Raw genomic sequence first — 15,637 nt, forward strand, 5'->3', positions numbered from 1 at the left:
AAATATTAGCTAAAAGTAAAATCCTAAAATATTATAAAGTAGTTTTTTCACTGAGATTACTGAATAAATTATTTCTTCAAAAAGAAAAACCGGGATTTTTTATTATTCAATAACCTTGTCTGAACTCAATTACAATAAAGAATCAGTCATATTTGCATCAAAAAGAGTGGGAATTTACATTTTGTATAAACTTCATTTTTGTTAGCAAAGTAACTTTTATTACGAGATTCAATTGTTTACAGAAACTGCTATATTTCTATTAAAATTATAGATTGTGCTAAATGCTAGTATGGCTAAATGGCTAACTCCTTATTTTACCAATGACAATATAATATTATACCGTCATGTTAGATTCATATTACATGACCTATAAAACCCGTTCCCGCTAATGAGTAAAACGGAAGATGCAAAACGCATGAGAGTAGACGAGATAAAATATATCTAATATCTACAAATATGACTCAAATGCGGCAGTTTTAAGTCTTTACCTAAAATGCATACGTATGTAATGTAGGTATGTCTACTTGTTTTTACGTAATATTGTATACAGGATGTAATCAGAACACTAGCAAAAACGCCTTTAATAAGTATTATCCACCATTTGCCTGATCTTGTTGTTATCTATAGTGATTAAGTATTTTTCAAACCCACAACGTATAGCAAGCAAAACTCGGGGCCAAGATCAAGGTTGATCCCAATAGGCCACTATTTACGCAACGTTTGTTGAACTCTAGCGTCAGTCAGATGTTTCATTTGCAATATATTGTAAACTTTTAAAAATACAGGATTGTTTAATTTATTTTTCGCGTTTTTTGTGGTATCTTATCAGTAATCATCAGTACTCTATCACCTGTCTTCGTTTTTGCTAGGGTTCTGGTTACACCCTGTATAATATAATTGATCGTTTCCCAAAACGATGCAAAAAGGCGTGCTAATGTCGCAAGAAAATTGCCAATATATTATATAAGCGACCAGAAGTGGCAATCCTCCACGTCTCTGATGTATTTTCTGGTCATTAGATCCCTTTATTGGAAGAGATTCTTTTTTGTTCTTGTGAAAAAATCATCTAACGCGGGTTAGCAACGCACATTTTTTTTGTATAAACCTTAATATCATATTTTTCGCAAATAAAAACTAATGGTAGGCTTATTTCGTGGTTCAACGTCATATTTTAATTTAAATAACGAGTGTATCGAAATGGGTAATGTATAAATCATGGTACACACTTAAACCCATTATTTACATTATAATAAAAACTAAATCTTTTGTTAATTTTTCACGCCAAACCTACCAGGGACCCATCCCAAAACATACGGTAACTGTTTTGTGCTTTTTAAATATAAATTCCTGTTTTTTCTATCTTCGCTTCCCTGCACGTCTTAAGGTGGTTTGAAAGATCCAGCCGCGGAAAAACTTTGGTCAAAAATACTCATTTACTTCATATTTGTGCAAATCTGGGAAAATTATCTTTCACGAACAAATATGAAGTAAATGAGTATTTTTGACCAAAGTTTTTATGGAAAAACATGTAGGTGCATAAGTGTTATGCCCGCAAAACTCATTACCATAAGCTTTCGATGTATGATTAGTGTACCGTAAAACGGGGTGAATAGGAACTGGGGTGTGAATAGGGACAAAACTGGGAATGAGATTTGAACGTTAAAATAATACCCAAAACAGCTTAGAATTTTGGTAGCATTGTTTTTCCCTATAGTAGAATATTTGATCTTTTATTTGGCAACACTGAACCAGACACAAATTTACATTAAAATAACGAAAGCGTCATTGCAAAAACGTTGTTCAAAACACGCTAAGCCGTAGGTCTCAAAACTTTGTTTACTTTGACGCAGTACGAGAATAAAACAGTACAAAAACTATTAGAAATCATTAAACATTTATCTAAGAGGCGTCACAAAAGCAGATTTGTCTAAATGTTACATATTTTTCTGTAAAAAAGAAAAAATTGGAAACCAAGTGGTTTTGGCTTTGCCATGGGGATTATAGGTACGGGAAAGGGGTGGATAGGAACGCTATACTTACTGAATTGGAACGAATCAAGGTTAAATAGGAACAGTAAGGTTTATATAGGGACAGGGCTGTCACTTTAAATATTTAATTAAATTGTTCAAAAAAATTCTTCCTTCTTGTGTAGTCGACTAGTAAAATTTTGTTAAATGGCATTTTACTGTTTAATATTGATAAATAAATAAATAAATAAAAATATTTTTTATTCAATTAAACTTTTACAAGTATAGGTAACTACACTACTTGTAACAGTTTAATTAAATAAAAAATATTTTTATTTATTTATTTTTGAATCGTCAAACCACTGATTCGGAATGCCAGCAACCAGCAAGAAACTCGGCGGTTGCTTTTTTTTAAAGATTTGATACCTACTATGCCATGTATAATAACATATAGCCTATGTTACTTCTGAATAAAATAGCTATAGAATATGGTGAAAGAATTCTCAAAATCAGTCATTCTCAATATATAAAAGGAAAAGGTGACTGACTGACTGATCTATCAACGTACAGCTCAAACTACTGGACAGATCGGGCTGAAATTTGGTATAAAGATAACTATTAAGACATAGGCATCCGCTAAGAAAGGATTTTTGAAAACTCAACCCCTAAGGGGTTGAAATAGGGGTTTGAAATTTGTGTCGGACGAAGTCGCGAGCATAAGCTAGTTTTGTAATATTAGAGGATAGACTAACTTGTGTTTGACAACCCTAACCTTTTTTCCCTATTCACCCCTTTGCCATTCCGTTACACCCCGGATCAAGTATAAATAGGGACAGCATATATTTTGATTAAAATATACTAGTAATTTATCATTATTTTATATTTTTTGGATGTTTCCTTAGAATTCTTACAACCGGAGATGCTTACAAACAGTTAAAGCATCATAATTTGTACCAAAACATCCGTAAATTTCAGTGCGAAGTTAGATTTCGTACCTATTCACCCCGTTTTACGGTACTATTTTATTTTATTTTATTTTTTATTCAGATACAAGTTAGCCCTTGACTGCAATCTCACCTGGTGGTAAGTGATGATGCAGTCTAAGATGATAGCGGGCTAACCTGGAAGGGGTATGGCAGTTTTTAATAAACCCATGCCCCTTTGGTTTCTACACAGCATCGTACCGGAACGCTAAACTACTAACTATTTTCGAAAAACTAACTAAAATTTGAATTTTCGCAGCTGGATGTGATGTATCAAACCATCTTAACTGAATGTATTTTATTACAGAATCTAGATTTTAAACGCTTTTGTTTCTTCTACTTTTTACTGTTTTTTTCTGACTGAAAAGAGTAAATATAAAGCTAAAATAATGTAAGGGAAACATTATTTTAGCTTTATATTTACTCTTTTCAGGTCTTTTCTTTCTACTAATTCTCTTCAACGTATTTTTATTTTTGGCGCACTTTCTGATACTGGTATATCACTTGATCTATATTACATGTGTGCAGCTAAAGCATATTTTTTATATCAATAATTTTAAGTGATGCCTGAAACCTACATTATTTTGTAAAACCATATCTATATCGCAAATAAATTCATGAAAGGAATATTCACAAACTAGTTCAGGAATACTAACAATAGATCCTTTCTGAATTTCAGGGTGATCTGAGCCAGCAGGACAAAAGATGCGTCTTCATAACTGTCCACGACTTGGGCACCAATCGTACGTAGCTTTCTTTTTTAGTCTCGATTTTCATTAGTCAGTAAACTGTATTTTCCCATCATGAAAATTATCATTATCATCATCCACGGCTGGACATAAGTCTCTTGTAGGGACTTCTGTACACGTCACGGTCTTGCACCGCCTCCCTAGGACTAGTCTGACGTCGTCTGTCCAGCTAGTGGTCTTCCAAGTTCCAACGCTGCGCTTTCCAGTGCGAGGTCGGCATTATAGCACCTTTGGAGTTGGGACCCCAACGTCTATAGTGTTTATTTATTTATTCAGCCCTTACAAGTACAAGTTAGCCCTTTACTGCAATCTCCGCAGGTGGTAAGTGATGATGCAGTCTAAGATGGAAGCGGGCTAACCTGGAAGGGGGTTTTTTATTTTATTAAACCCATGCCCGTTTGGTTTGGCATCTTACTGGAACGCTAAATCGCTTGGCGGTACGGCTTTGCCGGTATAGTAGGGCTAGCCACGGCCGAAGCCTCCCACCAGACCAGACCAGAAATGTGTTTTCGAACTGTGTACTTGGCCTATTGCCACTTCAGCTTCGCAACCTGTTTAACTATGTTGGTTACTCTGGTTAAGAATCCAAATGTCCAGAGTATTAATGAAAGGTACAGTTTACCCGCAGCACAGCGCAGATACCGTTTCTTGATTAACTGACTGACATTTCAGTGCCTAATCAATGTCAATTTACAACCGCTTTCAATTCATCGTAACGAGAAATTCACCACGAACGAAATGTTTAGGTACTCGAGTTGATTGGGAAACCACAAGGTTTGATTGATTTTGTGTTTTCAAATCCCAGATCGTATTAAGGTCTTATGGAATGAAAGAGATACGCATTATCTAAATTATATAGATATTTTTTTATTGGTAGATTTAAAAATGGATAGACAATTATTCTATTAAAGAAACTTAAATCTAAAAAAACAACAGAAATAAATTGAATTAAATCTAAAACCTCATCGAGACCACCGCAGCGAGGCATTGTACCCAAGATGCTGGCAGCATTACCCCTTTGGATGGCCAAACTAATTCTTTGACTAAGGTAGCTGCCAGCTCTCGGGTCCCCGGTTAACTCGATAACTCTTTTCGAAGCTCATGTAAATAAACGTCTTCTTTTTCTTTTTTTTCTTTTCTTCTTTCTTAAACAATTTTTTTTTTTTTTTTAAGAATATTAGCCATGTTAAATGACTAATATTCCCCTTTCCTCTCCAACTAAGCGTCAGGCTTGTGCTAGGAGTAGGTACGACAATAGTGCAACGGGCGGGGTTTGAACCGTCGACCTTTCGGTTTTCAGTCCACTCCTTTACCGGTTGAGCTATTGAGGCTCTTAAATATCTTGTTTGTTTGTAGACACCTCGATGGTGGACTTCGTAAACAGTCCTGCGATGTCAGAGATCAAGGAACGTTCGTGCTTCATACACGTAGATGTGCCAGGACACGAGGAGAACTCTCCTGATCTGCCTGAATCGTAAGTGAAATGAGTGTTTACGACAACCGCCAAGTTTCTTGCTGGTTCTTCTCGCTAGGAAAGGCATTTCAAACCAGTGCATTTGACGATTCAAAATATGTTTTTACTTGTCAAGGTTTATTTATTAAATAAATAAAAAACTGCATTTCTATACCTATCTATTTCTATAAGTACTGATGATTGATTACTTACTAACCTTAGGAGTAGCACAAAATTAGGTACTTTTTTGAAGACCAGTTTCCCTTAACGTTCATCATCATCATCAAGATAAACCCATTGTCGGTCCAATTCTGTACACCTCTTAGAATGAGAATGGTTTATGCCATAGTCTGCCACGCTGACCCAGTGCAGATTGGCAGATTTCATACACCTTTGAGAACCTTTGACGCAGGCATGTAGGTTTCCTCACGACGTTTCGTACACCGTTAAATCCAGTGATGTGTAATATTAAGTTAATATTTATATACCTATAATATAATTATGTAGGTGTGCTTAGTCTTTGTCTTACTATTATTAGACATTGAAATATGTATGGTGCTAAATAACTAAGTATAGTAATTGTAAGTTAGTGATTTTTTTATGTTTCCGTGTATTTTATTAGTTATGTTTAGTTATCATTAGTTTATGATTCCGTGGCGTCACCCGGTTCAGGGTACCAGCTGAAAATCAGCGCTGTATGTTCTTGTGCAACAAGGCATACAGCATAATGCTGAGCTGGGACCCTTTTTTCGGGTTGTGCCACACAATATGACAGTTTGTTCCGGCGCTTCTTTTGCTTGTTCTCAGGTGGAAGAAGCGTCGGAATAACCAGCTCTTAGCTTTAAGTTGTAATGTGTGGCGCAATTTGATAAATAAACGTCTTTTATTTCTTTTCTTTCTTTCTTTTCTTTCTAAAAACGCACATCACTCCGAAAACTTAAAGGTGCGTTCCTGGGATGTACCTAGCTCCTATCCTCCCAAATACTAGGCTATCACTTACTCGTAACATAGTTTCACTGGAAACGCCATCGACTAACGGTTACTACCTTTGCCCATTTCATGAAAGTCTATTCTCTTCCACAGTTACCCATTCCCCTCTCTCCAAACGCTTGGCGAAGACCTGGTCACAGTTCTGGACTTTCTCCACGTCCAGTATGCCGTCGGTCTTGGCGAAGGTGCTGGAGCCAACGTCCTGGCCCGATGCGGCATCGCCCACCCACGCCGCCTCCTCGGCCTGATCCTGGTCAACTGCACTGGCTCCACATCATCAGTGGCCGACGCCTTCCGCACCAGGTTCTCCAGGTGGAAGGGAACAGACATCTCGCAGTCTGAGGAGGACTTCCTCATCTACCACAAGTTTGGACACGTGAGTTTAGTGACCGAGCTGCTTGATTATGGCTACCAGGTATTATGTTTTTCTTTTTGTGATTAACGATTTACTAATGGATGTAATGTTTGGACAACGGGTTTCGGAATGTTCATATTTTTACTACCGTCCCGCCCCGGCTTCACACGGGTAGCTTATTACAATTTTCGTACTGAATATCTATGTAAAAATTAAATTAAATTATAGTCCTTGTCACTCCGTAGTAACGTAGCTTTCTTGCTACTTGAATCTTGCTAACGAGAAAACTATAAAGGCTGCATAAAAGCGAATAATTTTGATATTTTTATTTACTACACTAGCTGATACCAGCGACTTCTTTCGCTTTGATTTAGGTGTTTAAAATCCCTTGGGAATTCTTAGGTTTCAGCAGATTATAGCAAATTAAGCTTTTGGTTCATTGTATATCATGGACTTCCGCAAAGTAACGCCTCTTCTATACAACGAATCCTGTTATTACCTATGATTTTATCATTAAAATTAATAGCACGACTTGTGAGGCAGTCACTTGGTTTCATCATTCCACTGAGATGACGTAGGCACCTACCTAATCATCCAATTTAAATAGAACAGCTGCGCTATACAAGACCTTACTATGTTTTGTACCAAAATAGCCGTGAACTATGGAATATTTTTACCATAAATCAAGTTACTTTACTCTTTAGTTTACTTGCGTTGTCCATATATCACCTTGCATTTTAAAGGCAAGGAAATTGTTTTAAGTTTGTTTTGAGCATGCAGAATTACTGAGAGCTTAGAACTCTTTACATTTTCATACTTATAAGATTTACCACCTCGTAAGTTCGAACTTTTGTATTTATTCCTAGGACTTCAAATACTGTCGATGATTTTACATACATACTAGAGAGAGAGAGCCAGCGCGTGTTAGACTTTCATTATTTTATAAAAGCTGAAAGTTTTTCTGTGTATTGTCCCCAACAATCAGGAACGATCTGCAGTGACTATGAAGTTTGGACCATGATGGCTTTGGGTCTTTGGGAGATAACAGGTAATAAAGGTGTAAAAAAAATTACCTATGTTAAAGTATAAAGTATTTTTTTATATTTTCTTCAGAATAGTATTAGAAAGCACGTCATGCATTGCCAGACACTCAGTGTCGTGGCAGTCCCCTGCCAGACGCTCTTAAAGTTTAAAAGTTTAAGAGTGTCTGGCAGCGGTTTGCCACGACACAAAAGTGTCTGGCAATGCATGACGTAGTTTCTAATACTATACCGAAGAAAATATAAAAAAATTAACTTTTTACTTTGACGTAAGATTTTTTACACCTTTATTATTACATTACATATTATTACATATTAAATTACATATAAAATACAGATAAAAAACAAGTAATAATTAAGTAGACCTAGGTCTAGTAGACGTATGAATGGGCAACCCCTGCACTAGTAAACACTGTATTACAGTGGGTTGCCTTCTCCATTTCTAAAAACTTGAATAAATGTTATTACAATTTGTGTGCGTGTGTGCGTGTGTTAAGGTGTGTATGTGTATGTGTTTTTGTGGGTGCGTGTGTATGTATGTGTGTATGTGTATTATTTGTTGTTTATATTAGCTAGTTTGTTTGTTATCTCCCAAAGCCACCATGCTCCAAACTTCATGCTCGCTGATCTTTCCTCCCTTTGGTGTGGACAATACGCAAAGAAACTTTCAGCTTTTATAAAATAACAAAGCTCTGGCACGTGCTGACTCTTAGTCCATACGTGTGAATTGTATGAGCTTTTGTCAAATGTGTGTGCTGATTACATTTCATCACATAAGTGTACCTGTTGTACAAGGCCTGTAAATTCTTATTCTTTTAAAGCATTTTCCTTAAACGCTCGCTATTTTCTTAGAATGTACCTAGGTACTATCCGTTCCTGCATTTGTATGGTTTTCATTACCTACTAGACTTAGTAAATGTTTAATTTCATTGTTTCATTGTTTTGTTCATTCTTTGTTTACTTCTAAGAAAATAGATTTTTACTAACACATTTTTCTGTTTTTCATTTTCTGTTGTATGTTCTTTGCTGTAATGTACATTTTAGTTTGAAATTCACCAGTTTGTAACATGACATTGTCTTTGTGATTAATTTGTAACTAGTCAATTCAGATAATATACCTACATATTACAGTGCATTCAATATTAACTGGCGTGTTTCCACTTGAGACCGTCATTAGCAATAACAATAGGATTAAGTCGTATCGGGTGAATTCAAAAGTATCCATGCTGGTTGATTTGCTACAAAATATTTAAGGTTGAACCGAATCCTTTAAAAATGAATGGGCTCTATGAGTGTTTCGTTTGTAACCCCTATTGTTTACGTGGCATGTCGAATGTAATCCTATTGTTATTGCTAATGATAGTCTCATGTGGAAACACGCCAGTTAATACTGAATGCACTATACCTACCTACATTTTATTCTACTATCGAAACTATAGGCACATAATATTACACGGTGAAATTTTAGTGGTTGTCTTCCCGCGGCAGAACGATTTGCCCTCAGTAGTACTATCGAAATTTTGAGTTAAACTTACAAAATAAAAATGTTTTTGTTTTGAAATAATTTAAAAAAAAATCGACAACTCGAAAGTGTGAGTAACAATAGTAGCGCCCTAGAAGTAACGTGAATAGCAGGTAGGTACATCCACTCGAACCGCGCTGCCAATAAAGTGAAAAAGTTTAGAGCAAAATAAGCTCTCGCGCGTAGTGATACGACATAAAGTAGCCTGCGCACACGCGGTATCACTATTGGTTCGAGTTCTCATTCGATTTTTGTTTTTCTCGATTGTAAATTTGACATTTTTGACTCTAATATTTTTTTATATTTATAAATCGATTGTAATAACACTTTAATAACACGACAAAATCATTTCGCTTCGGGAAAACAACCATCAAAATTTCAGCGTGTATATTATCTACAGTGTGTTTTTTATTAACTTTGTAACTACGTGGCAGTTTTTGAGATATAATAATATGAAAAAAAAGCTGTGATAGCCTAGTGGTTAGGACGTCCGCCTTCTAATCCGAGGTTCGGTCCCGGGCACACATCTCTAACTTTTCGGAGTTATGTGCGTATATAAAAATTTAACAAATCACAAGTAGCATAGTAAATTAAAAATGGTTATGAATGCTGTACTTGTGTCCTGCAGCAAATCTCGAGCGACTCTTGCGAGGCGGGCGAGCGCGAGCGCGTGCTGGCGGAGGCCGAGTACCGCTCGCGCCTGCGCAGCAACCTCAACACACACAACATCAAGCAGTATGTGCGCGCCTTTATACAGTGAGTCACATACATTCATCCCGACTATAATATTATAAAGGCGAAAGTGTGTGTGTGTGTGTGTGTGTGTGTGTGTGTGTTTGTTACTCCTTCACGCAAAAACTACTGGACGGATTTGGCTGAAATTTGGAATGAAGATAGATTATACCCTGGATTAACACATAGGCTACTTTTTATCCCGGAAAATCAAAGAGTTCCCGCGGGATTTTGAACAACGTAAATCCACGCGGACGAAGTCGCGGCCATCAGCTATCAGCTAGTAATATATAAATGTTTTGCTGCGTCGTTTGCAGTGTTAAAATTATTATCGGATGTTTATATTTTATCCGACAATTTTAGTTGTACTGTCAGGATATATAGGTAGGTTATTATCCAACGGTTCAATAAACACATTATTTTCAAATTATCATTTCCCAAGCCGCAAGGACTTGGTGCTGCGAGGTTGCCAGCCCGACATCCTGCTCATCACGGGCATGCTGAGCCCCTACGCTGGCGTGGTGGAGAAGATGTACAAGGAGCTGGACAAGGAGCGCGTCACCATGCTCAAAATAGACCGCGTTGGAGACGTGCTAGCTGAGGCTGTGAGTATCTTCCTCTCCCTTTGACAAACGCCAAACGACGTTGTGATGTCCCGGCTTTAAAGGCCAACAACGCGTTTTTTCTCGCCATTTCCCATTAAGCATAGGTGTAGCCACGATCATCGCGATTGTTTTATCAACGGCATTCACAACGTCATTTGGCGTTTGTCGATAACTCGGGTGGGGGTACATCAAAGAGATTTAACGAGAGCATCAACGCGTCGTAGCGGTCACATCTATGTTTGCTAGTGTGCGCCGCGAGCTTGACGGAAGAATGATTATGTCATCTTATTTCTGGATTTTCCTGTGCATTTTTACAGTCGACTATCTTCTCTTTCTTTTTATTCTTTTTCTCCCTTCTGTAATGATAAAATATATTCATATAATAATAATTGTCACTCATTAAATACAGTGTAACAGCGTCAACGTCCATCTTGAAATGAGGACATTTTATCCCTAAAGTAAATGGCATTAGACGTTAAATGTTAGTGTGGCACTTAGTTCAACGCATTTTTATCGGTAGAAATTATTCCGTTGTTTAAGGCATTTTTGGGCATTGACGTTAACCTTAATGTAGCCGCGCCATGAATGCCGTTGATAAATTTATTGCGATGATCGTGGCTACACCCACGCTTAACGGGAAATGCCGAGGAACAACGCGTTGTTGGCCCTTAATGTATGTCCTCCTGCCAGAATTTCGGCCCCCATGACTAGAAAATCTCCACAGAGATTTGCCATTGCGCGGGAAATAAAGAATTAGTGTGTAGGTACGCAAACACAGGTGCACTTGACTCTATTCCCCTTATTCACATAGACCAATGGGGCGGTAGCCCGACACGACCGGAGAGAGATCACGGAACCCTAAAAAGTAAGGCAGGCGAGTAAAGAGCAAGTAGGTACCTACTAGTAAAAAGTAGGTGTGTCAAGTTATATCAAGCGTGAAGCGTGAAGAGCTACCTAGTGGATGTTAACGTACGCATTACTTTCTAGAATTCAAGGCCAATGGCTCTTGTTATTTATTATTACTTATTCAAATCGTAATCTAAAAAACTGGGGCTGTGCGGGTGTGCGGGGCGTCCGCATCCCGATTGCCATCTCGACCTGTCGCATAACATAGGTATCGCCACATTTGCCATGCAATGGCCTGCGAACATTTTTTTAAATTGTGTACATAATAATTATTATAATATTATACTACCTTAGGTACAAACTTTAATTGATAAAGAATCCGGCCAAGTGCGAGTCCGACTCGCGCACCGAGGGTTCCGTACTCCAGCCGTAATTTTTCGACATTTTGCACGATAAATCAAAAACTAAGTATAATAAATAAAAATAAACAAAAATCTGTGTTAAAAATAAACAAAAGGTACAGGTAAAGCCCTTTCATATTTACATATGAAACCAACTTGGTAGGTATAACAATCTTTCTTTGAAATTTGAAAATACTTATTATTATTAGTTCACAACACGCTTTAATTTTTTTTGGATTTTTCCTTTAAACTTGTGTTATAAGACCTACAGCTACCTGCCAAACATGATTCTATGTCCCCCATACCCTATGTACCCCATAGGTTTTCTTGACAGACACGACAGACGGACAGACAGACAGACAAGAAAGTGATCGTATAAGGGTTTCTTTTTTCCTTTTGAGATACGGAACCCTAATAAAATGTTAAAATATGCACTGTTGCAATTAAAATATGAGTTTACAATAAATTAAAATACAATTGAATACAATAATTACTTATATGGTAGATAGTTCACACACTTGGATACTGAAAAAATCTGTTTTTAGGGTTCCGTACCGAAAGGGTGCCAACGGGACCCTATTACCAAGCCTCTACTGTCCGTCCGTTCATCCGTCCGTACGGGCTGCATATCATGAACCGTAATAGGGAGAGAGTTGAAATTTTCACAGAATGTGTACCTACAGTGCGACAAGGCTCTTTTGCTCTCTTGGCACTTGAATAACATTGACAGGGGGGCACTGTTGGAGAAAGGCTAAGGCTGAGATCTATAGAGCGCACTTTAACTTTGCTCAACTTAAAATTGAGTTAAAACGATACAGATTTATGTGAGAGTTATACAACTGTCTCGTTTTAACTCTTTCTTAAGTCTAAGCAAAGTCAGAGTGCGCTCTATAGACCTCAACCTTAGTTACCATGGTATATAAAAGCATAATTTTCTGCACGAACGAATTCGTCAACAAGCCGTGCATGTATTTAACGCTAATAAATGTATGTATACAAATGTAACGTTAATTAATTTAAAATTATAACTTGGTACCTACCATTTATAACATCAAATCATTTCAATTTGTTCGCAATAACAGTTATACGTGGTTGGTGTACCTATATAGGTACATACATAGTTATCGACGATCGCGCGATGCAATGTTTCCGATGTTGCATTGAGCAAAAGTAAAAGTCAATACGCCGTCAGTTGGCGCACTGACCCAGTGGCCGAATACCTACAAAACATCAGACGCTAGTTTGATAATATTTCCGTGCGTGGTTCATTCGAAATGCTAGTAATATTGTACGTACTTTTAACGATAGTCGTCTTGGCTATGGTCGTAGGCCTCTACCAGAAGAACACGAACATAATATGTAAATCGAAGAAACGACTCGATGGGAAAACGGCGATCGTCACCGGAGGAACGTCTGGTATGGGATTACGAATCGCTATGGACTTCGCCGATAGAGGAGCGAGAGTCATAGTCGCTTGCCCGTTTGTAGACGAAGGCACGCACGGCAGAAAAATAATAGTCCGAAGAACTGGCAACGAAGAAGTGATTTTCAAACTACTCGATCTATCATCCAATGCTTCCATACGAAAGTTTGCAAAGGATATCCTGACCACTGAGAAAAGACTCGATATTTTAATCAATAACGCAGGAGTCGGGACTGTGGGTGAATTTATTACCAAAGATGGCTTGAACTTTATAATGCAAGTGAATTATTTTGGTACATTCCTTTTGACGATACTCCTACTCCCGTTGTTGAAGAAAACGGGAACCATTTTGGAGCCAGCTAGAATCGTGAACACCTCATCAGTTCTACATAATATCGGAAGTGTTAATTTCAAAAAGATGAACAGAGTGAACTACTGGTACCCGATACAGCTATATGGCAACAGCAAGCTCTGTTTGGTATTATTCGCTCGTGAATTATCGAAAAGGCTGAAGGGTACAAATGTGATATGCAATTGTGTCGATCCCGGTGCTGTTGGTACCACAATATTCAACTGTAGTGGTAAATACTACGGAGCTTTAGCGCAATTTTTGTTTTCTGTACTGTTCAAGACGCCATGGGAGGGCGCTCAAACAGCCATACACACAGCATTAGATAAGAAAGCCGGTCTAGTGAGCGGAGAGTACTTCAAGAATTGCAGGATAGGTAAAGCGAAGCAGTGTGCGTATGACGAAACCTTGGCAAAAGAACTTTGGGATGAATCTGTGAAACTTGTCAAACTATATAAAGATGAACTTGAAGAGTGTTTCCAATAAACTTACAGTAAAATATGTGTTCGATATAAGAATTTTCAGAATGAGAAGGGTTTTGGCCATAGTTCACCACGTTTTAAACAATTAAAATATCACTTGCTTTAACGATAAAGCAAAATATCGCGATGGAATCTACCTACATTCCTGAGAGTTCTCCATAATGTTCGTATGTTTGTAAAGTCTACCAAATCCGCACATGGCCAGAAACCCTTCTCACTTTGAGAGGAGACCCGTGCTCTGTAGTAAGCCGGCGATGGGTTGATCATGATGATGATACAGCTGTTTATATACCCACTTTAACTTTTTTATAAGTTAGTGTGTAGGTAGGTACCTATAACAAGTTTGATTGGGTACTATTTGAATCTTTATATTGATATTAATTTATTGATAGTTTAGTGAGTAAACTATAATGTTGTGAACCTTAGTAGAGGCTAAAATTATTATTTAGCTAGGTAGATACATAAATATATTATTGCGGTTAAGTTCACATTTTTTCTGAAGGTTGACAAAAAGTGAACAAAAGATTGACTTGACATACTTGACCTTAATTTACTTGACTTGACTTCCTGGTATGAGATAACATAATTATGAGGGTATATTAATAACGATTACTTATCTGTTTATACCTGGCAACCACATAGTTGCGAGGGGAAAGTATGCTAATTTTTTCAACAATTATATATGTGTTATAATTGTAAAGTCTAAAACTAGTCGGGTACGTTTAATGTTTCGTCAAAAAACTAGGCATAGGTATAACCATTTCATATTCATAAATCAGTCGATGAGTCACAATAACTTAAGCCCTTTTTAAAAACCGTCTACGTCACGTCATCACCTTCTAAAACCCAATAAGTAGTGTCACAGTGGAACTCGTCAATCTTTTCCCATTGAGTCACACTTTTACTAGTCGCAACCTTTTTATCCATTAGAATTCCCAACGAGTCACCCTACTACTGAGGGTGTGACTCGATGGGGAAAAAACAATAGATTCCCAACTATTTATACTGTTACACGATTGGGTGTGAGTTGTGACTTTTTGGGAACATTGTGGGTTCCCAATTCTAAATTACAGTATTTTACATATTTTCACGATACTTATTTAAAAACCACAAAATATTAGGTATAGGTATATTCAAGCGTTACCTGATACACGAGTAATAAACTATTGTTTTCTTTGTTTATTTTCGCGGACTATAAAACGGATTGTGGACATATTGAGTGATATATAAAGTGATAAGTTTAAAAAAATGTAAATACCTAGATATAATATTTTTCACTTTTTTTCTTATTGTTAAAACGTATGTATAAATAGAAAAACTAAATAAATAAATAAAGTGATAACTAATTAATTACGTATAGTTTTTTATTCTTTACTTATTAAGACACCATCTTTTTATTAATATTTTTTTTGGTAAACTATTTCTCTCCGGTTGTGTTAGGATTACCATCCCTGGACTAACGAATAGAGAGTGAACCTGTGTTTGCGACACAATGATGTGCCCTATAATATCTAATACGTGATTGGCTAGCCTCCATTGAGATAGACCGACACACGTGCCAAAATTCGGTTAGGAGAGAGATGGAGATAGATAGTACCTATATGAGGAGGCACATTCTTGCACTTAATCATGTTAGGTATATTCAAATTGCATTCATATTGAAATGAAATTTAAATGCAATTTTAACTCTCGACGAACGAATAGACAGCGTAGTCTTAGTAAATAGGGTCCCGTCGGCAA

General features: G+C 37.1%; 2 protein-coding genes and 1 pseudogene across 8 annotated transcripts in view; 2 read left to right on the top strand and 1 right to left on the bottom strand.

Annotated features, from left to right (window-relative positions):
* Positions 1-15,637, bottom strand: part of LOC117982155 (tubulin alpha chain-like) — a 205,313-nt gene that overhangs the window by 160,522 nt on the left and 29,154 nt on the right. The gene's annotated exons all lie outside the window — the stretch shown is intronic.
* Positions 1-15,637, top strand: part of LOC117982063 (uncharacterized protein ZK1073.1) — a 56,472-nt gene that overhangs the window by 38,716 nt on the left and 2,119 nt on the right. For 6 of the 7 annotated variants that reach the window (XM_034968345.2, XM_069498782.1, XM_069498784.1 and 3 more), the window contains 5 exons: positions 3,630-3,693; positions 5,056-5,173; positions 6,236-6,557; positions 9,688-9,815; positions 10,234-10,396. In XM_034968345.2, the coding sequence (XP_034824236.1) occupies positions 3,630-3,693; positions 5,056-5,173; positions 6,236-6,557; positions 9,688-9,815; positions 10,234-10,396 (795 nt within the window). The remainder of the gene's footprint in view (positions 1-3,629; positions 3,694-5,055; positions 5,174-6,235; positions 6,558-9,687; positions 9,816-10,233; positions 10,397-15,637) is intronic. The other variant, XM_069498783.1, reaches the window with a different exon arrangement.
* LOC117982064 (retinol dehydrogenase 11 pseudogene) lies at positions 12,696-15,636 on the top strand (annotated as a pseudogene).

Source organism: Maniola hyperantus, chromosome 5, assembly GCF_902806685.2.
Source record: "Maniola hyperantus chromosome 5, iAphHyp1.2, whole genome shotgun sequence".
Lineage (NCBI taxonomy): Eukaryota > Metazoa > Arthropoda > Insecta > Lepidoptera > Nymphalidae > Maniola > Maniola hyperantus.